At 40.6% G+C, this 20,906-nt stretch overlaps 3 protein-coding genes across 6 annotated transcripts; 1 reads left to right on the plus strand and 2 right to left on the minus strand.

Annotated features, from left to right (window-relative positions):
• Positions 1-1,894: 1,894 nt before the first annotated feature.
• pigh (phosphatidylinositol glycan anchor biosynthesis, class H) lies at positions 1,895-4,254 on the minus strand. The gene is made up of 4 exons (XM_067572995.1): positions 3,793-4,254; positions 2,866-3,075; positions 2,647-2,730; positions 1,895-2,505 (listed from the first exon to the last, which is right to left on the minus strand). The coding sequence occupies exons 1-4, from the start codon at positions 3,970-3,972 to the stop codon at positions 2,434-2,436; spliced, it is 546 nt and encodes a 181-aa protein (XP_067429096.1). The 5' UTR covers positions 3,973-4,254; the 3' UTR covers positions 1,895-2,433.
• Positions 4,255-4,505: 251 nt separating this feature from the next.
• Positions 4,506-13,813, plus strand: zfyve1 (zinc finger, FYVE domain containing 1). Of its 4 annotated transcripts, none has more exons than XM_067572988.1 (13): positions 4,506-4,573; positions 5,296-6,413; positions 6,507-6,750; positions 6,883-7,143; positions 7,230-7,444; positions 8,456-8,562; positions 9,050-9,158; positions 9,235-9,332; positions 9,646-9,763; positions 10,190-10,360; positions 10,970-11,150; positions 11,371-11,484; positions 12,092-13,813. In XM_067572988.1, exons 2-13 carry the CDS (start codon positions 5,958-5,960, stop codon positions 12,322-12,324), a joined length of 2,307 nt encoding a protein of 768 aa, XP_067429089.1. In that variant the 5' UTR covers positions 4,506-4,573; positions 5,296-5,957; the 3' UTR covers positions 12,325-13,813. The 4 variants fall into 4 exon arrangements, with proteins under 4 accessions (XP_067429089.1, XP_067429088.1, XP_067429090.1 ...); XM_067572987.1 differs by lacking the exon at positions 4,506-4,573 and adding an exon at positions 4,580-4,989; XM_067572989.1 differs by lacking the exon at positions 4,506-4,573 and adding an exon at positions 4,580-4,989 and having other exon boundaries at positions 6,041-6,413.
• A 45-nt stretch (positions 13,814-13,858) lies between these two features.
• On the minus strand, positions 13,859-20,803 carry wdr21 (WD repeat domain 21). Its single transcript, XM_067572990.1, has 13 exons — positions 20,334-20,803; positions 20,051-20,190; positions 19,175-19,332; positions 18,637-18,719; positions 18,094-18,196; positions 17,772-17,915; positions 17,241-17,290; positions 16,565-16,644; positions 16,274-16,366; positions 15,760-15,857; positions 15,447-15,623; positions 14,793-14,907; positions 13,859-14,542 (listed from the first exon to the last, which is right to left on the minus strand). Exons 1-13 carry the CDS (start codon positions 20,438-20,440, stop codon positions 14,310-14,312), a joined length of 1,581 nt encoding a protein of 526 aa, XP_067429091.1. The 5' UTR covers positions 20,441-20,803; the 3' UTR covers positions 13,859-14,309.
• Between the last annotated feature and the right edge of the window lie 103 nt (positions 20,804-20,906).

A 20,906-nucleotide genomic window follows, 5' to 3' on the forward strand; every position in this document is an offset into this window, starting at 1 on the left:
ACCTGTCAGCCAGGAACTCAAGAAAAACAAAACAAAGACACAACATTACATTGAATAAAGGCATTATGGGAAGACACTTCCTGTTGTGCCAACTGCCATTTCTGTACGTTTTATCGTTGTTTGCATCTATTTATTGTTAAAACCATTTTGTATAAATGTGTGACTTATCGTAAAAATCTCTGAATGTGTAATGATTGTGTTATGGTGCGTGTGGGTGTGTGTGTGTGCACTGCAGGTGGTAAAGCGGCAACTCCCAGCTCAGTGGGGATCCCAACTAAACCATGAGGTTCTCACACCCAAAACACTAGGCAGATTTCAAATGTCTACTGTTTAAGTAACAGAGACAGATAGAGACAGATAGATGAGACAGATAAAACACAACTTTAATGAAAACTGAGAGGAACATGAAGTGTAGTGGGAGTGTTATCACTATTACTGGAAGAAGGAACATCCACAGGAATACTGTAGGTGAACCAAAAAAGTTAAAGTGCCATTACAGCCCCATTATAAACAGGGGTAATTAACAGTCCACACCTCTGGATGAAGAAAGCCTCACTGTGTTTTTGGCCTGCCAAACCTCTACACAACCTTTGATTTACACTCAGGGGGTGAGTGGGGGTGCTGGTTTATGAGGCCTATTCAACAGCCCTTAGGTGTCACTCCTGGTCACTCCCAGGTTCTCTCCTCTGCTTGGTTCCTGGCTGTTTCGCACCTCCAGGAGGGACTATTATCCTGTCAGAGGGTCACTCTTCACAGCAGCGTAACGCTTCGCCCCGTGAAAGTCACACCCTTCTGCTTGTTTTGTTGGCCTGTGGAGCACCGAGTTCACACACAGGTCTGACTCGGAGCTGCAGATGGTCATCGAGAATAAGAATGGATGGAAAGAACAAGGCCTGGAGGGGAAACACAGGCCAAGCAGTGGTGAAAACAAGGGCTCTGAACTTAAAACTGTGGGCAATGGAGACCCATAAAACTTTCAGTCATATTGTCATATATTAGTTACAACCACAAGGCATTTTGAGCAGGAATGGATTCTTGTCTTGGCAGAAACTGTTTAACACATACTCTGTGTTAATATACAACACAGCAATTTACTTAAAAGGTGCCACAGTAAATACTGAGTGAATGCTCTGCACTCAAAAGCCCTTGCTTCCTTACTTCTGAGTTATTCAAAAGTATTTAGTATCGATATTAATTGTGAGTTCAAAAATAAACTTATTAGACCTCGAGAAATGATCTGAGACAAAATATAGATCTGGCATCATACTTTTTGTGGTCAGCATTTATATTCTTATATTATTAAGAAATCTCATCAGAAGTTAAGGCCAATACTACTGATACTGTTAGTAGTGTCATTCCTCTGCAACAAAAGTCCATTTGAACCTGATTCTACATACACTCATTAATGTCACTTGGCCTGTCAGGTAACCTCGAGTAACATTTCTGAAAACAGGTCTTGCTATCACAAGTTCGGTGACAACTACGCCTAAACATGACCAACTACCTCAGGAAATGAAGGTACACATAGTTATGAGGAAGTGAAAATGTATTTGAGGAAGAAGGCTTGGATGTTTACTTGTAAATATGTACTGTACATACAGCACATCTATCGTTGCATATTCATACATCTGTTTATACCACTTCTAAAACTTTCAGCTTTTATATACTATAATATGTATAATCAAAAGCAGTCTCCTTCTGTCATTAAAATCAGTTTACATAAGGGGACTATCAAACAGAGCTGAGTCATTACTTCAATTTTCAACAGTTTGGATAAATGAATGAGCTGGAGTCAGTGTGGTGCTGCCCCCTACAGGGGAAGTAAAGCTCCTCAAAAACACAAGAACCGCATATAAACTATCTACCAATGCTGGTAAATAATGGGTGTATCAGCAACAGTAATCAAGACTTTTTAATATTTTGTAACAAAAAAAAATGGTTTTCATCCAAAAATACAGTGTGGATACAGAATACAGATTCGGACAGAATACAGAAATTGGCATAATAAGTCACTTGAAAACTAAATTCATAAGTAAGTTAGAAAGCAAAAATCTTAAATATGGTTTCTATCATTCAATACAGTGTCAGTTACAAGGTCAGGCTGTTAAGGTTTAAACAGGTGATCTAAGACTAGAGCTATTTTTCATATATTATTCAAGTAACTATACAACGAAGTACATCATAAAGTCATTATAAAACTAATATTTTTCTTTCTAAAATGTGGTAACACTTTCTTTGGTATCTAACAGATTACATTCTCATCTTGTGTGTGTTTCAACATACAGGTGAGAAAAGGAGAAATAGAAAATTACCATGAAAAATACACAATGCATCAAATCACAGTACGGATGTACCAAAATACCCCCCTTCCCCTTTTGCAAGAAAATATTGAAGACATGTTGCATGACCAGAAACATTGCTCAGTGTATGACGTCAGCACTTTGAAAGAATCTCCTGACAGCTTTTGTAAACCTTAACCAAGCAGTTCAGCCTCGGCTTCGAACTCTGAAAGATAAAGAAAGGACATAAATTAGAAACAAGTTCTTCTTATAATTATGATTAATATTATATTTCATACAGGAGGAAGAGAAACACCAAAAGCAAGTTGCCTTTTGAGATATCAGAACACCTTGCATTCATCCTCACCTGAAACAATGGCACCACACTTGACACTGCATTAGGGTCTGAAGAGTCCTTCAACAGTACACAAAGGTAGTAGATGATCTGATGCTGGAATAAAAATGATAAACATCAACCAACTCATCTTATAAAAGTATAAACTGATATGACTGTAGTGTGAATAATATAGAATAACAATATAACTACTATACATTTGCACACAGGGCTATACGTTTCTTTAATTACCATGTAAATAGCTTCATTGATGACAATGTCCTTGATCTTGCTCATCTCAATGAAACTGGTCGTCTCACGTCCTGAGGCGTAGCTGGAGGACACCTGAATGCCTAAGGAGCCAATGACCAGCAGGGACTCGTGGTCCACCTTCACAAAGTGGATGTGAAGCATCATGCCGACCAGGGTGATGAGTATAGCGCTGGACAGAACAGCAGTGTTCTGCGAGAGAGGGAAGATATTTCAAGATGTGTGTTTATATGAATCATTATATTCAACATACAAACAAAAAGGATTTTCTGAAAACTATTTTACACGTCACATAAACCATCAGTAACAATTAAAACAGCATCAGTCCCGATACTGATACCTGGGCTTTGGGTATCAGCCGATATTGAGTACCAATCCGATACCAGTGTTTAATAAGCTGTATGCCTCAATGTGTGGAAGAGACTGTAATCATTCTTTATGTGTAAGGCAACATCAGACTTGATTTAAACATGCCTAACTTTGTAAAATAAAATATAACAAATAAATACATAGATATAAATTTACTGAGTTATTTTTTTTATTAAAATAACGGTATCTGACCCATTGTCATAGATACCAGTACAGCTATTTGAGTCAGTATCAGACCAATATCCGGTATCAATATCGGTGGATCTTTAATATCATGGGTAAATTAATAATTGTTATTAGACCTGGACAATACTCACAAAAAAAATCAAATAATGCAATATTTTTTGTCTGAATGCCTAATGTGACATATCAATTATGTGGCAATATGACCATTGGTGCTTTTATACAGTAAGAAGTATTTCAGTTGAGTTTTTAGTTAAATTATATTTTTATGGGCAGGGGAAATTATCGGACACACGGAAACGTTGTATTTCGATTCTATAATAACAGTTTTACACTAAATCGACGGATTAGTCATACCTGTGTGAAGAAGAACACGGCGTAAGCGAAAAGCCACACAGAGCAGGTGTACGCCATCACTTTGCCGATGGACACTTTGGGGGAGCTGACAGTGAACTCCCTGCAAAAGCTGGAGTGACTCTGACAGTCCAGAGATATGGCTTTGCCACTGATGTCGGTGAAGGTTTCGTCCTCCATCATACACGCACACAATACAAACGCGGAGAGTAAAGTAAAAAGGCGAGCATTGATTGAACTCTCCGACCTAACACTGTTGCTAGGTTAGCAATGAGCTAACGTTAGCTATCCGTGGACAGGCAAGGTCAGCGGCGTATGAAGATATAAAGTTGTGCTTTCTTTGCGACGCGAATTAGGAAAACATGAGTGCATGCATACAATGCTAAATTACTGCAATTAAATAGAATATAAGAAAAGAAACAACATCACTAGTGAATACCCGGAATAAATACAACCGAAGTGATGCCAAAATCAAGCCTCACTTTGGGTACACTCGTTATTAACACCGGGTCGTCCGTGCTTATCAATTGAAGTGGCTTAAATAAAGTGCAATAAGCAACGCACAGTGGTAATCTCACAACAACAAGAGGCTTTCAAATATTTAATATATCTAATAATAAACTATATATGACACAGTGCTTGATATTAACACGCTGTGCTAGTATATCAAGTGCTGTCTCCGTCCACCCGGGTTAGCTTCGGTGTACGCTGACGACAAATACAAGCGGACCCAATAGCAGCTGGAAGGTGCGCAGCATTATGGGCAGCCGTCATTACGCTCTCTGTAAGTAGCCGAGTAGCTTTTGTTAAGCTAACTATAGAAACCATTCGGAAAGTAAAAGTTAGTATAGATAATATAAAACAAGAAGACAACGGTTTAAATAGAATAACACGCAGTGGTTTAATGCTTGTCATTTCACGCTACTCCATGGTCCTTCATTTCCCAAAATGCATTGTGTTTGTAATGACTTTTGACCTCTGGATAAAAACAAGCCGATCAGCTGGTGTGAGAGCAACAACATCTACAGGAGTCTGACACAAAACTGCTCAAGCCAGCTGACTTTTTCCACCAACGTTAGCTGTGTGTGTCAGTCGGCGGTGTGTTATTAGATAGTCTACGTGTCCAGTTTTAGACTGTGCTGAGGCAGCGTTTTACTTAACGAGTCAGTCGACGTCGGTCGGACTGGCAGCCACTGCTAGGTCAGTTGACTGAAATGAAGGTTGTTTTTTTTCAGCAGTGTGTCTCTTTGTTTAGCTAATGGTAGATAAAATTATTAGTTACCGAGTTTCTTAGCGTATTTTTAAGCCAAAGGGATGAGCATACCGGGCTAACGTACCTTCTTAAGGAGCAACTCATCTGATCTGTATAGTATTACTAAAACAAGACAAGGGATGCTGGGTAGATAATGTTGGCTAGCAAACTGTTGTGCCAAAGAACATAAAGTAATAACATACATATCTGGGCATGTGTGTTTGATATTGCTGCCTGGACTTGCTTTACTACAGACTGAATGCCCTTATTGATAGTTAGCAGAAATAATTTGTGCTCATATCATCTGATAATCTCATAGCACATGATTCGACAGTATTGCACATTAGTGAATTGGCTTTTAGGAGAGTTTGATCAAAAAAAGGTTGTATCACATGTGATTGTAGAGATTTACTTAACAGTGCCATAATCTTGTGTCTTCCACTACATTGCTTTTGCAATCCTAATTACTCATAGTAAGGGCTGGGCAGTATATCATTATTATATCGATATCGTGATATGAGACTAGATATTGTAATATCGTGATATGGCATAAGTTTTGTCTTTTCCTGGTTTTAAAGGCTGCATTACACTAAAGTGATGTCATTTTCTGAACTTACCAGACTGTTCTAGCTGTTTTATTATTTGCCTTTACCCATTTAGTCATTATATCCACATTGCAGATGATTATTTATCAAAAATCTCACTGTGTAAATATTTTGTGAAAGGACCAATCCCTACAATACTGTCACAATATCAATATTGAGATATTTAGCCAAAAATATTGTGATATTTGATTTTGTCCATATTGCCCAGCTCTACTCTCAGTCATAGTTCCCGTCTGTTATCAACACAGAGGGTATTGTACTGACCTGTGAGGTTTGAGATTAGTGGTCAAGGTCCAGCTGTAGATAAAGAAATGAACACAATCCTAGTCTGTCAGGAGAGCTATGCCTGTGGGGGTTCCGATGAGGCTGCGTTTGAATGTGATGAATGCGGCAGCTTGCAGTGTGCCCGTTGTGAACTGGAGCTCCATCGCCAGGAGCGGATGAGGAATCATGACCGGGTCAAGATTGCGCCAGGCCACGTTCCTTTCTGTGATTCATGCAAAGGTGACAGCAGCTGCTCTGCCAACGGTGGACGGCTCAGAGCGGTGGTGCGCTGCCAGGGTTGTAAGATCAACCTGTGTCTGGACTGCCAGAAACGCACCCACAGCGGAGTTAACAAGAGAAAGCACCCGCTGACACCCTACCCTCCAGCCAAAGCTCCCCACGAGAACAATGTGACGGCTGGGGAGTCAGAGATTGAGATCCTGAAAGCCAAGCTGGAGAAAGTGTGCAGCTTCCTTTTGGTGGATGAGAAGGAGGAGATGCGTGTAAGTGCCTGGAAAAAACCTTTAAAACTTTTCATAGCACCTTGTATTAATGTGATGTCATGACAATGGGGTTTGTCTTGTGTGGATTCTTAGGTGAAGGATGAGGAGGAGTTTGTGAGCAGACTGGATTGCAGACCAGATGAGCTCCTCAAGGTGGTCTCCATCTTTGGAAACACCGGGGAGGGCAAGTCTCACACCCTGAACCATACATTTTTCCTTGGGAGAGAAGTGTTCAAGACCTCCCCCACCCAAGAGTCCTGCACGGTGGGTGTGTGGGCAGCTATGGACCCTGTGCACCAGGTGGTAGTCATCGACACAGAGGGACTACTCGGAGCTGGTATGTGACAAATAATGTGTTTGCTCAGTTGTATAATATAAACAAAGATAGCAGGTTTCTGTTTTCACAATTACCACTTAAGTTTAAACAAATATTTCAGGTATTTACTATTCTCTTTTCACTGGTAATCAGGAGCCAACCAAGGTCAGCGAACCCGGCTGCTCCTCAAGGTCCTGGCTATCTCTGATGTGGTCATCTATCGTACCCACGCCGACCGTCTCCATGACGATCTCTTCAAGTTTCTCGGTGATGCCTCAGATGCCTACCTTAAACATTTCACCAGGGAGCTAAAAGCCACTACCACCCGCTGTGGTCTAGATGTTCCTTTGTCCACTCTGGGCCCTGCTGTCATCATCTTCCATGAGACTGTCCACACAAAGCTGTTAGGATCGGGTAAATCAAATCATGTCATCATTAAAGATGCTTCTTCTCCTTCATGCCCTTTTCTGTCTGTGACATTATTCGTTCTGTGTCTCTAGACAAACCGTCTGAATCGGCAGATCGTCTGCTCCAGGAGCGTTTCAGGAAACTGGGTCTATTTCCTGAAGCATTTAGCTCCGTCCAGTACCGTGGAACTCGAACCTACAACCCCCCTACAGACTTCAGTGGTCTGCTGCGCAACCTGGAGCAGCAGCTGGACAACAACACCACCCGTTCGCCTCGTTCTGCCAGTGTCATCTACAAGGCTCTGCAGGTAGGAATGCTTGATTGATGTCTTAAATTAGATTGTCAGAATTTAAGGTCATAAAATATCTTAAAAAGTCTTATTTGAGTTATGGTAGGTCTTAAATTTGAGGTGATGCCTAATTGCATGAGAAATATCTCCTCCAGGATTCACTTATTTAAATATGGTTTGGTCTTCAGTCATGACTCAGTCCAGTCCAGCTCCTTCTTTTCGTTTTCCGGTCATGTTTTGATCAGTGCTCCACAGGCCGCCACCTGCTCTGACGAAGGTAACAGGATTAAAGAAGAACACAAACAGTACAGATGATGCTCAGCTAAAGACAGTTAGCCAGGGGGTTCAGAGACGACACAAAGTCCTCTGTTATCTCTGATAGTAGCTAGAATCTGGATAATGATGTTTTTTGGTGCGGAGCTGCAACGGCAAACATGAAGGAGAACTTGCTGACCGCTTAGCTGGTGTTTACAGATTTAATGGGCTGCTTAAGTGAATGAAAGACTGATATACATGATAAGATATACTGTAATGTATATGTATCTTAATGGAGAGAATTAACTATAGTCGACTCTGTGAGTGCAAGAACGATTCCAAGCAAATTGTAATTAAAATATAATTTTTAAATTAAAATTGTTTCATTTAACACAAAGAATTTTATCTAATGCCAAGCATAACAGTGGGACACAGTTTAGATTGTTATATGGAGATACAAAAATATCCAGGAAAATATCCCTGTTAATATTGTCAAGTTGATTTCAAACATAAAGCTCAGCCCTAATGTGCATTCGTTCTGCTGTGGACAGGGTATTAAATTTTCTCTGTCGAGGTCTTAAAAAGCATTAAATTTGATTTCAAAAAGTGTGCAGCAACTCTAAATTAGTAAGTCTGGGTTGTATAGTCACGCATCTGGACATTTTATCATGTGATTTAATGCATTCAGCTGACACTGTAAAGCCATCATGATCTACAGTTAATGTTATTGACTCTTCCTATCCCTTAATCTCTCCCCGTAACTCCTTCCATCAGGCCCTGAGCGAACGTTTCAGTGGGGAGATTCCAGACGAGCACATGACCAGTAACTCCTTCTTTCCAGATGAATATTTCACCTGCTCCAGCCTCTGCCTCAGCTGTGGGTATGTGTCTCTCTCCTTGCTGCAACAATTGCAGTTCATTATCAAAAATCAGAAATGAGCATTCATTATACTGAAAAAACAAATATGACATTCATTCAAATGAACATTCTCAGATGTTACAACGGCCTGCTGAGGTATGATGAAGGTTCACATGCTGGCTTCTGGTTTTATGAAGCTACGATTAAATCGATTTAGCTTTTTATACTTTACAAGTATATGGCAGCTAAGTCTGATTTTATCATGAGCAAAACATTATACCTGTTCATTAGTGATTTTATTTAGGGGGCATGAGCAACAACATTCAAATGAGGTGTAAATGAACAAGTAAATGATCTCATTATTAAATGATAAAGTAATTCAACAGCATTTCATTTGAATCATTTTTTTAAAAAGTCAGGACCCTCAAAGAACCATCGTTATTTTTATCCCTTTAATATTTGCAAGCAAACAAATTCTGGCCTTTGACTCGGTTTGCTCCCATTTTCAGTTCAGGCTGTAAGAAAAGCATGAATCACCTAAAGGAGGGACTCGACCACGAAGCAAAACATCGATGCCGCTACTCTGCGCAGTACGACAACCGCATCTACACTTGCAAGGCAAGTACAAACACACATGCACACAGTGAATTAGCCTGCTTGATGTGGTTCTGAGTGTATGTGTTGAACCTCTCAGGCCTGCTACGAGGGAGGGAAGGAGGTAATAGTGGTTCCTAAAACGACAGCCTCGTCTGACTCACCGTGGTTTGGTTTGGCCATCTACGCCTGGTCTGGGTGAGTCCAGCTGCCACAGAACCATTTGGACAATGACTGGAAATGACTTCCTTGCTAACACAAATGATCGTAGACATAGTCATTCATTAAGGTGAAAAACTGGAAAAAACCTCCAAGCGTGATCAACCCACGTGTAAAATTGGAACATTGTACTCATTGACTTTTAGCTTGTTCAGTTATAACAGGAAATGCTATGACAAATGTATTGTAGCTGGTTTTACATGTAAGCAGGTTATAATACATGTAAAAACCTCTAAAGCGACATAATCATAATCCATCATACTGGAACTGAATTTATTTCATCTTGGTCCAGGTATGTAATCGAGTGCCCCAACTGTGCAGTGATTTACAGAAGCAGGCAGTACTGGTATGGAAACCAGGACCCAGTGGAAACAGTGGTCAGAACAGAGATCCAGCACATCTGGCCCGGGGTAAGGCTGCAGCAGAACAGCCTAAATGAGATTCTGCTTAAACCAATTAAACAAAGTTGCAAGCCAAGATTTCAGGTTTTAAGTCAAATGAATGTTGTCAAGTCCATTGTGAGCTGCATTTTCAGTTAATTCTTGCCAGTTGGTCATATATAGATGCTCAGAATAACTAGTGTCATGTTATAATATTGATCAAAAGGGAGCCAAATGAGTATAAATGTTAAACATAAATCAACAGTGTCAAATTATTGTATTTCTGTCAGAATACGAGTCTGTGAGAGTGAAGCACACATGTAGTATCATCACTGAAATACTTAACCAACACAATTAATGTTAAATTAACTATATATACAAGGTACAGTATGATATGCGCATCAGAAGCTTTGTTATATGTATGTACTCTTTGCTCTTCTCTTGTCTGCTTTTCAGTCTGATGGTTTTTTGAAAGACAACAACAATGCTGCACAGAGGTTGCTGGATGGAGTGAAATACATTTCTCAGTCCGTGTCTGAACTCAGCGTCAAGCCTGCCAAAGCAGTTACCTCCTGGCTCACTGACCAGATCGCTCCCACCTACTGGAAACCCAACTCTCTTATCCTGGTACATAACTAGAATTGAACCAAAACTAGAAAAATATACAAACACAAAGTAAAAAAAAAACTCAATGCCAGAGAACGCAACAAAACCATGAGTGCATGCAGGTTCTCACACATCCACAACCCTAGAGCCCACTTTGAGAACCACCAGCCTAGAGCAAATGAGGGGCTATAGAGTCCTAGGTTGTCATTCATTTTAGTAAAACCCAACTTGATACACAGTTCAGAGTCTGAATGAACTTGGTTTAGCATTTTTACTCAAGTTATTTGACACTTAACAGTTAAATCAGTTTCTACAGAATCGTTTAGCAGTTTGAAACATGCAGTAATTATGCAAAATTTAAAACGAAGATGTGATTTTTTTCAAGAGGAACATTTGTTGCTTAGATGCAGCGGTGGTGAGGGTGAAAATGAGGACAGATGGCTGAGAGACAAATCATACTTCCAATAAGAAAAATCAGACATTATGTCCTTTTTTAGAGGTTTTACCCACAAGAGGCTAAAAAACAATTCTTGCACATACCGAAACTTTTTATTATGTCAGTTGTCAAAGTTGTTGTTTTTTTTATCAATTGAAAATAGATTCATGTAATCCCGAATGTGTGTTTTGTAGAAATGCCATAAATGTGGGGAAGAGTTCCAGGCCAATGACACCAAGCACCACTGCCGTGCCTGTGGAGAGGGTTTCTGTGATGCCTGCTCCTCTAAAACCCGGCCGGTCCCGGAGAGGGGCTGGGGCCTTGCTCCCGTTCGTGTCTGCGATGCATGTTTCCACAACAGGGGAATCCCAACTGGTATGCATTTGGAGCTTTTGAAGTCACTCAGATATGAAAGACAAACTCTATTGTCTTCGATGGGTAAATTGTTTCTGCAGCGTGTGTGTGTGTGTGTGTGCATCAAGTAGATTCATCCACACATACGTACATATGCATACAAACAAAACTAAACAGCTAACAAAATACATGGGTGTGTCTGCAATGTGTGTGACTTGATGTGCATGTTTCTCTGTTGCAGAGTTGCTGGATGCTGCCTTGGAGGAGGAGGGAGGCACCCTGATAGCCAGGAAGGTCGGGGAGGCAGTTCAGAACACTCTAGGAGCTGTAGTCGGTGCTATCGACATACCTCTCGGTGAGAATTATCACAACGATGCAGATAAAGATCACTTCACTCCAGTCAACTATTGTTCAACAGTGAAAACAGTCAGTTAACTCCTATAAAAACAGGTCTGAATGATATTGGAGAAAAAGTTTAATTGCCATTAAAAACATTTCAAGCAGCCTGAGATCCTTTTTCTTTTAAATCACTTTTGAAGACTTATTTTTATCGAAAGCCTTTTCTTATGATTTTTCTTTGATTTTTTTTGCTTATTTTTACTCTTGACTGTTGTGTTGTGCTGTGCTTTGTTCTTGGCGTTGTGCTTTGGTTTTGCACTGCTCTATTTTGGGTTTTCAGTTCGCCCGTTGTTTTTGCATTTTGTCCCTGGTGTTTTGTTTGTGGTTTTTAGTCATCCATTGTTTTTGGGTTTTGTTCATTTGTTCCTTGTGCTTGCCTTGTTTGTTCGTACATGACTGTATTTTATTGTTGTTTTGTGTGTTCGTTGTGAAGCACTTTCTAATGCTAGTTTTGACAACGTATTATTATAATTCCCCTAACTGAAGAAGTCATAATTGTTTCATCAGTCAATGGCTGCTGAGACTCATATTAACAGCTGCTGCTTCCTCTCCTGTGTGTCCAGGCCTGGTGAAAGACGCAGCACGCCCGGCCTACTGGGTCCCAGATCAGGACATCCACTCTTGCTGCGAGTGCCAGAGGGAGTTCTCCCCTCGTCTCTCCATCCATCACTGTCGCGCCTGCGGTCAGGGCGTGTGTGAAGACTGCTCCCAGGAGCGACGCGCCGTGCCCTCCCGCGGCTGGGATCATCCGGTGAGGGTCTGCAACGGCTGCAACCAAAAACCTGGGGAGCTCTAGCAGGAAGAGCAGCTGGAGTCAAAGAGAGAACGGTTACAGACGCCGGCCTCTATGAAAACTGGAACTGACATTTTTGACTTTTTGACCCCTCGTCTCCGGCTTACAGGCTCCCCTGTTGTTTTTAGTGGCATTTGAGCGGCTGTCACTAGACTGTCTGTGGCAGGTTGGACCTCGTTTTTTTTAACGCTGTCCTCACTTTTCAGTCCTGTGATGCTATTTCACTTTAATATGCCTACATTTTACACTGTGAAGAATACCAGTCAGAGTGAAACTTGAATATCAAGAAGGAAAGAGATGAAACCACTCAGAGAGATATGAAACTGAGTATTGTACATGCTTGCTTGCAATTGAGTTCAGGTAAATTTTCATGTACCCCTTTTGATCTTTTCAGATTTGTAATAATGCACATGAAACACTGACCCCTTTGACAATCCCTCTCAGTGTGACCCACTAGTACAATTAGCACCTTTTTGTAGTCTGGGGATAAACATGTAAACCATTTAGTAATAGCGTTACTGACTTAGCATCTTATACTGTTTCCAGCACTTTTATTCTAAGATTGTTTCTGCAGGTATCCTGGATGTAGCATTCGGAAAAATGCACTCTGATCCATGTTTGAGTGGGTCTACTGTATTTTCCTCTGCTTCACCCCTGCACGCTTTAGCTTTCCTGTCACTCTTTGGCTTCGGGAGGATTCAGCGGCCACTGGTGTACTGTAGCACAGAGATGCATTCCAACGTATATAATAACTTAGTAATAACTACTTAATAGTAATAACTACATAATCCCTTTATGGTTGTTTGTGCATTTGGATTGGCGGGTTATCATAGAACAGCCTTAATAATGCTGTCCACATTGACTGTTTAAATTTTACATATAATATACATATATGGGGAAAAACGTTTACTTTAATAGGGAAATTTTTAAATGGCCTTGTTTTGTTTTTAATTATGTCAAAACTACTTTCTGTTAACAAATCTGACTGACATGGGATGAAATGCAACAAACTGCTTTTATATAGTGGCTGGCTCACAGTAGGAATATGGTGCGGAAAAAGACTTAAAACTATTTTTGAGGCTGGCCCCTCAATACGGGAGATAATTAGAAGAATAATCCTTTAATCTGTCAACTCAGGCTGTGTAGCTAGTTAGTTAGGAGCATTTAATGAGCAGCAGCAACAAGTTAAGTTACATTCAAGGTTGTCTTTACTGCAAAAAGACACTACCTGACAAATATCTGACAAATACAACATATGTTACGGTCCGGCTCTCTACTGGACGCCTCTGCATTGTGAGATCTGACTGTAGTGGAGGTTTTTTTTTCAACCGGGAGAGTTGATTATGATGTCAACAAATAAGCTGAAATCACAGACATTATCGCTGTTCTATCTCAGACAGATGTTCAGTGACTACAGATATCACACGGAACAAATCAATACCTTTATGTTCATGTATGCTCATAGAATATGTATTAAACTGCAGAAACTCAACAGTCTGTGTGTGTGTGTGTGTGTGTCATTTAGGAACAAATACAATTCAACAGGTCACTGTGTTTAATGATTATGAGAATATCATTCAACAATTAAAACTGTTCTGAGTTATAGTGTAAACACAGTCTTGTCCTTTTCAAATTTAGATCAGCAACGTCCTAATTTTCCATTAAAAATGTAAGTCGATCATGTAAGTGCACTTCTAAAGGTGACAGTAAGCCAACTGTAGTAGTTGTGTGCACTCTTGAATGCAGCACTTCTGTTTCCTTTTGGCACAAATACGTGTGAAAAATAACATTCCCCTGAGACTACAATGCAACATCAAGGAGGTCTTCCCAATCAGAAGTCCGTTATAACATCTTGAACATTAACTGCATACTGGCTGTTGGGTTAAATAGTCACATCACATCTTTATCCAGCCAAACCCTTCAAATCTTACAATACCTATTAGATATGTAAGTAACAGTTTGTGGCAGAAAGCACTTTCAGTCTTTTCCTAACATCCAGCCTGCAGTTCTCCTCCGTCCTGGTAGTCGGTGTTGTATGGGAAGTAGTACAGGTCGTGTTTGACAGCCATCAGCAGGCCGGGAAGCCCCTTGCATCCGCCCAGATTTGAAGAGAAGACGACGCTTGGAATCAGGTCGTTTGCAGCCGGGTGGGGTGACGGGATGGTCCTCAGAAGGTGGCCGTCCTTCAGGCTCCATAACCTTGTGTAGCAATCCTGACCCACTGCGGAAAGAAAAAATAAGTTTTTCCATTTGGAGTTGGAAAGCACCTTGGGAGAGAAGCTGAGGAGAGTTAAGACATCTTTGGCAGGTTTCAATCCTGTCAAACTATCTCTGAAATATGATATATATGTGAGGTGTATCTTTGATAGACTTCATATGTCAGAGCATAGTAGATGTAAACCTGGGTTCTCTTTGACCAAGTCAGTTTAACAGCAAAACTGGGGAAGCTAGAAGGTTTTGTCCTCTCTTACCTGCCAATAAAAGTCCCTCAGGCTCATTGACATGAATGGGAAGGTAGGCATGCTCATTATAGTGTCCTTTGTAGTCCTGCACTGGCTTTGTCACACGCACATCCCACAGCTTGATCTGCACACAAATAAAGAAAACACACAAAGTCAGTGCAGTAATAATAACATTCATGTAGCATAAATGTTATTTTGAATAATCCTGGAATTTGACTTGGATCCCGCACTGAAGTTTGGATTTGGATAATTGTGTTGTGGTAATGGTAAATGGGCTGCATTTATATTGCGCCTCTCTAGACTTCCAACCACTCAAAGCGCATTACACTACATGCCAACATTCACCCATTCACACACACACAGTCATACACTGATGGCAGAGGCTGCCATGCAAGATGCCAACGTGCTCATCAGGAGTTTTTTTTAATGCTCATTCACACACACACTCAAACACCAATGGCACAGCCTTCAAGAGCAATTCAGGGTTCAGTATTTTTCCCAAGGACACTTTGACATGGAGGAGCCGGGGATCGAAGCGCCGATCTTCCAATTAGTGGATGACCTGCTCTACCTCTGAGCCACAGCCTTGGCTCAAATCTAAAAAGTCTAAAATTCAGAACCCACAATTTATAAGTTTTCTTGTTTTCACTCCAATAACCTGACCTGGCCCAACATGTCAGCAGCCAGCAGGTAGTTCTCATCCTGCAGGACGCGTACAGACGTGATGGCAGATTCTTGATGGAAGCGACTGGCTTTCCAGCTTTGATCTCTGCGTCCTCGCTGCCGCAGGTCAATGCTGAAGATCTCTCCCGATCGGCAGCCGTTAAACAGCACAGGGACCTGGGGAAAAAAAAAAGAAGTGTTTTTATTTCTTTGCCCTCATATGTTGTCCTTAGTCATATTTAAATCCAAATCACAACATATTCCAAGTTAACTCGAGCATGCTTTAATCGCTTTAATGTAACAGATGACTCACCCTGAGGGCAAACTGCTGAGCCAAGACGTCGCTGCCAACGCTGTATGTCTGCGTCCGTCCCGTCTCTGCGTCTTTCACTATCACCCTACGAGACAGGCCTGCCAACACATGCAAGAACACATTATTTTAGATTTAGAAATCAAGGGAGAGGAACTGTATGTACAATCATTTATTAGAAGACTGGCCTGTAACCAGCTCTCCTGTCAAGATCAGTTTTTTAATACTGTCATTATTTTAATCATCTACATCAATGATCGGCGATTAGGTTACTCTGTATTCCAAATCAAATTTGAACCCCGAGTTGGACTGATAAATTATACGATTTTGGTTCCAGTATGTGTTGCTTTAGCCTAGTTTCTGCCCAAACAAACATAGTGTTATTTAGGAGATTGTTAAACACCCCATAGCACCAGCCAAGCAAACAATCTTACGTCTTTACAGACGCCAGTGATTATGATTGATTATAGTTGATTTGACTATGAGTTGCAAGAAAAATGATGATGGTCGGACTGACCAGTGCTGAAGGTCTTGTCAAACTGGGGGTTGAGACACCAAGCACAAGACCAGGCTGAGGATATTTTGAAGCTACACAGCATCCCTGGCTGATCTGAGGGAAGGGATGAGAGAAGAGAAATGAGAAAACAGGGAGGTAAACAAAACCAAGCCAACATGAAGTCTTTTTTAAGGGATCATGGACTAAAAAGGATCATAATTATTCTGAGAAACTGCCACTTCTAAACCAAAGCTTTCTGACAAAATCTTGCCAGTAAAATATAATAGACTAATGTGAAAATACTAATCTAACCTGGGTTGAAGTTACTGAAGAGGGAAGCAGGAAGTAAACTGACACAGCCAGGAGTGTCTGCCACTCCCACCAGACACAGTCTGACAGTCGGCCCAGTCAAGGAAAATACAACACTGAGAGCTGAGAAGATGTTTGTGGAAAACAAAAATGATGACGATCTATGTGAAATATTGCTGTGTGACATCAGGAATCATTCGACAGAGATGAGACACATTTCAAATGGAGAGCCTGTTAAATAAAAGCCCTGTCCTTTCAAAACAAATGGAAATCTTATACAGTCTAAAGCAATGGTTCCCAAACTTTTTCACATCAAGGACTCCTAAACTGAAACAAATTGGACCACGGACCCCCATATGATAAGATTTTGTCCCAGGGTCCCCCATTACAGAAAGTGTATGAAACTCATGACCAAAACAGTCATATATTCTGTCACTGTGTTACTTATGGATGAAATTATAGTGAAAATAAATGATTCCCCCTTTTGCTTGGGACCACCTGGAACCCCCTAAAGCATACCTGGGGGTCCCTAGACCCCACTTTGAGAACCACTGTTCTAAAATACACATATAAATCATGCATATAAGGGATTAGAAAGAACGAATGAGTGTTGCTAATAATCTGAAGCAACACTTTAGGTGGACCAACCATGAGCTTTACTAAAGATAAAGAAGGATACAACACATGGGAGTCTGGGTAGTTGACTGAAGCCCAACAGATGGAATTCACCTGAAACACATTAAGTCAAAGCATAATTTTCAAAATTAACTGCTGTTGAGTTAAAAGGCGTTGTTTTTTTCCCCACCTGCATTCTGCGGAGACCCGATCCTACTCTGCCTCTGATTGGCTTACCCTGATATTCTTACCCTAACCATCTAACTCCTCATGCCTAAACCTAACGAACGAAGGCAACAAGTACTAGCCAATCAGAGGCAGAGTAGGGCTGGTCTTCGCAGAATGCAGGTGGGAAAAAAATAAGGTGGTTCAAAAAAAATGTTTTAGACACCTACAAAAGTGATTTCTTGTTATTTCAAGATATACAAAGGGATTTGAAGTGGATTCAACAGTTCTGAAGTCATTTAAACGTCTCAGCTTATGAGATTAATTTACATTTTTTAAAAATAAACATTCAGCTAAATTAGAAAGGTAGAGTACAACAAATGTGTGCATATTCATAGTCAGTGCTCCAGCTCCAGTGAAATATTTCCACCTTGCGGTTGGTGAAGTAAAGGTTGTCACACATTTCCACTGACAGAGAACCCCGGCTGCTGCTGCTGAAGTTCATGATGCCGTACTTGCAGCCTCCGTGAGACACATCATTGACTGTAAACACTTGCTCACATGCCGAGTCCCCCTGAGAAAGAAAAGGAGGTTGGGGGGGTAAGATTGAGATTTTAAAAAGTTTTTCTAACTCTAAATTATGCCATGGTGCATCTATTACAAGTGCAGTATTAGTTATAAGAATCACAGTATCACGTTGTATATTAGCCCTAGTGTGTGTGTGTGTGCGTGTGTGTTATGTGTGTTCTCACCACTATGAGTCTGAAGTTGTCAGTGTTGGGGTTGCTGTTGTCCGTGCTCTGGATCTCTAGTTTGTGGCGTCTCATTCCACTGACCTTCACCTCATGGACCAGCCTGGAGACACACACACACACACACACAGTAACCATGGTAACACTGACTAGTCCTATCTGCAGATAGTCCACTAAACCAGAAGTATTTACACTCTTTCTCTGACCTATCTGACAATGCGTGTCTGCATATTTATTTACAGCAATGTTTGCCAAAAAAAATTAATAGAAACCATTTGGGTTATTATTGCATTTGTTGTTCACAAAAAAATATGTTGACAGTGTTTTATGACTATTTTTGAAACACAAATCATACTTTATTAGCATCATTATTAGGGGGCAGCAATGCTCCAAAGAAAATTCACTCTGCACATGCAGAACTGATTAGCATTACAGTTACACTTTGTTTTCTGTAATGTATTGCAGCTGTGGCACAGAAATGTATAACTTACTGTGGGGACTTGAGAATATAAAGAAAACAATTGTGTGTCTATGTATATATACCTGCAATAGGAGTTTTGAGGTAAAAGGCCAAGATGTCTTTTCTGCAGCAGCAGTGAAGTGTTCAGTCCTGCTCTTGGTGCTTTCTATAGAGAAGATGATACAACATGTCCCATCATTAAATAGCAATGAAACTCACCCAGGCTGACAGAATGTGTGTGTGTGTGCACATTTAGGACCATTCCCAGCTGTGTAATGCCAAATCTCTGATGTTTAGTTATGATTTATCTCTTATTTTGTTATGATATAAAATGTGCATTTCTTCTAATGAAATAAACCAGAAGATATGGGGCCCACTTGCCTCTGCTGAAATCAACAAACAGTGAACTCTAGTGTGCAATATGCAATCAGGCCAAAGTATCAGGCCATTTCCTCTTGTCATGGCCAAAATGCTTTTTCTCAGTTTACAAGAATACAGTTTTCAATTGGACTCATATGATTATATGACACAGATTGCTCCACTTCTCTTGAAGGATATGAAATTGACGTTATAATGCTAAAAGCAGAAAGACGGAAATGATTATCCCCACAACAGACTTACTTTTCTGGGCTTTTCATCCTCTACGAGCATCTTATTCCTTTGTTTCTCCCTTTCTTTCTCCTGCAGCTGCTCTCTGGTCAGAGGGTTACAGTTGTTGTGCCCCGGCAGCAAGCGGAAGTAACGATTTTTCTCCGGGTCAAAGTAGAAACCTGGCAGATCTGGTGAAAGAACAGGAGGTCAACTGATGCTTATCTTTTTTTTCTAGCTATTTAATTTACATCTGCCTGTTACTCAGTTTATAGTGGGAATACTAGGGGCGACTTCAGCTCAAGTTGGACACTGCCCCTTTCAAGGAGTCCGTGAACAAGAAGACACTGAACCCCAAACTGTTCCCTATAATTTTGTGTATATTGTATATGGGAAAAAATGTAACTTGCTTTTGATATGAATGTAATGTAATATTTACAATTATGTTAAATATTGGGATTTTTTTCAAGGGTTTCAAACATAATCATCCGTTCAAGTTTATTTTTCTGTGTTTCTAACAGTGTCTTCAAGTGACACTATGAGTCTATATAAACCACTGTTGAAGAATTAGTTACTGTGACAGTTCGGAGCAACTACCAAATACACTGTGCACGTTACTTGTCATGACTTAGATCTCAGTTTTGTTTCTGACATAACACCAGAGAAGATGATACTAACACTTCCAATTGCACCTTTCTATTGAGGAAGGCTTTTTTTTTTTATCTTACTTCTTTTTTCATCCTAACTCTTATTATTATTGTTTTCTATTTGTTGTGTGTTCTATGTTATTAATGCTGTAGCACTTTGAGTTTAACCATGAATGAAAAGTGTGGTACAAATTAAATTTATTATTATTAATAAACCAGCCATTGAACAAGCAAGGGTGAGGGGCTGATGTCTGGTACTGACCTGGTGCAGCACTGCTGGTCTTAGAGGAGGAAGATGAGGATGATGAAGAAGAGGAGGAGGAGGAGGAAGAAGAGGCAGACTGGTTTTCATCTCTTCTCTGAGATGCTCTATATGATGGCCCTGCATCATTATGCCCATACCTGTGAACAGGTATAAAACACGTAATGGTCCTTGATATTAACCAAAAGAATGAATGTCGGTTACTGAGGTTTTTGACTATGACACATATCACATTTCTGAAACTCAGCACCACACAAATGTGACAGTATTTCGTTAAACACACCACTGTTCGTCCTGTGTTGATCTCTGCCGGTTGCCTCTGTACCATCCGTGGCGTTGGGAGCCGCCTCGTCGCCTGTGCGGTCGCTGCCCTTCTCTCCACTTCTTCATCCTTAGTGTTTGTGGCCCCTAGAGGTAACTTAAAGCACCCTCACGCCACGTTGTCTTTCATTCACTTGCGTGTGTTTGTGTGTTACGCCAGCGTGAAGCAGCGTGTTTACTTGTTAGCCAAGTTAGCACGTTGTTGTCATTCCTCAGCTAACGTTAGCTACACATCTTCCCCGACACTTTTTGTATTAATGCCCGACATTAAATGTTAGTAAGATGCAAATAATGTTTTAATAGGTCTATAAATACGAGTTCCGTCAAAGGTAAACAATCCTCCTCCTCAAAGCATTACAGTTTCATATCTCATGAGCTAACTGCTGTACAGTAAGTTCCTGCCATGTTGTCCCGCCTCCAAATGCCACTCATTGGCCGGTCGCTGACAATCGTTGTCTGACGTTACAGGTGTTCATTGGTTGTTTTCTTTCTGAATGTATGAGCCACGCATCAGAATAATAAATGTAGGAATTTG

Source organism: Thunnus thynnus, chromosome 18 (assembly GCF_963924715.1).
Source record: "Thunnus thynnus chromosome 18, fThuThy2.1, whole genome shotgun sequence".
Lineage (NCBI taxonomy): Eukaryota > Metazoa > Chordata > Actinopteri > Scombriformes > Scombridae > Thunnus > Thunnus thynnus.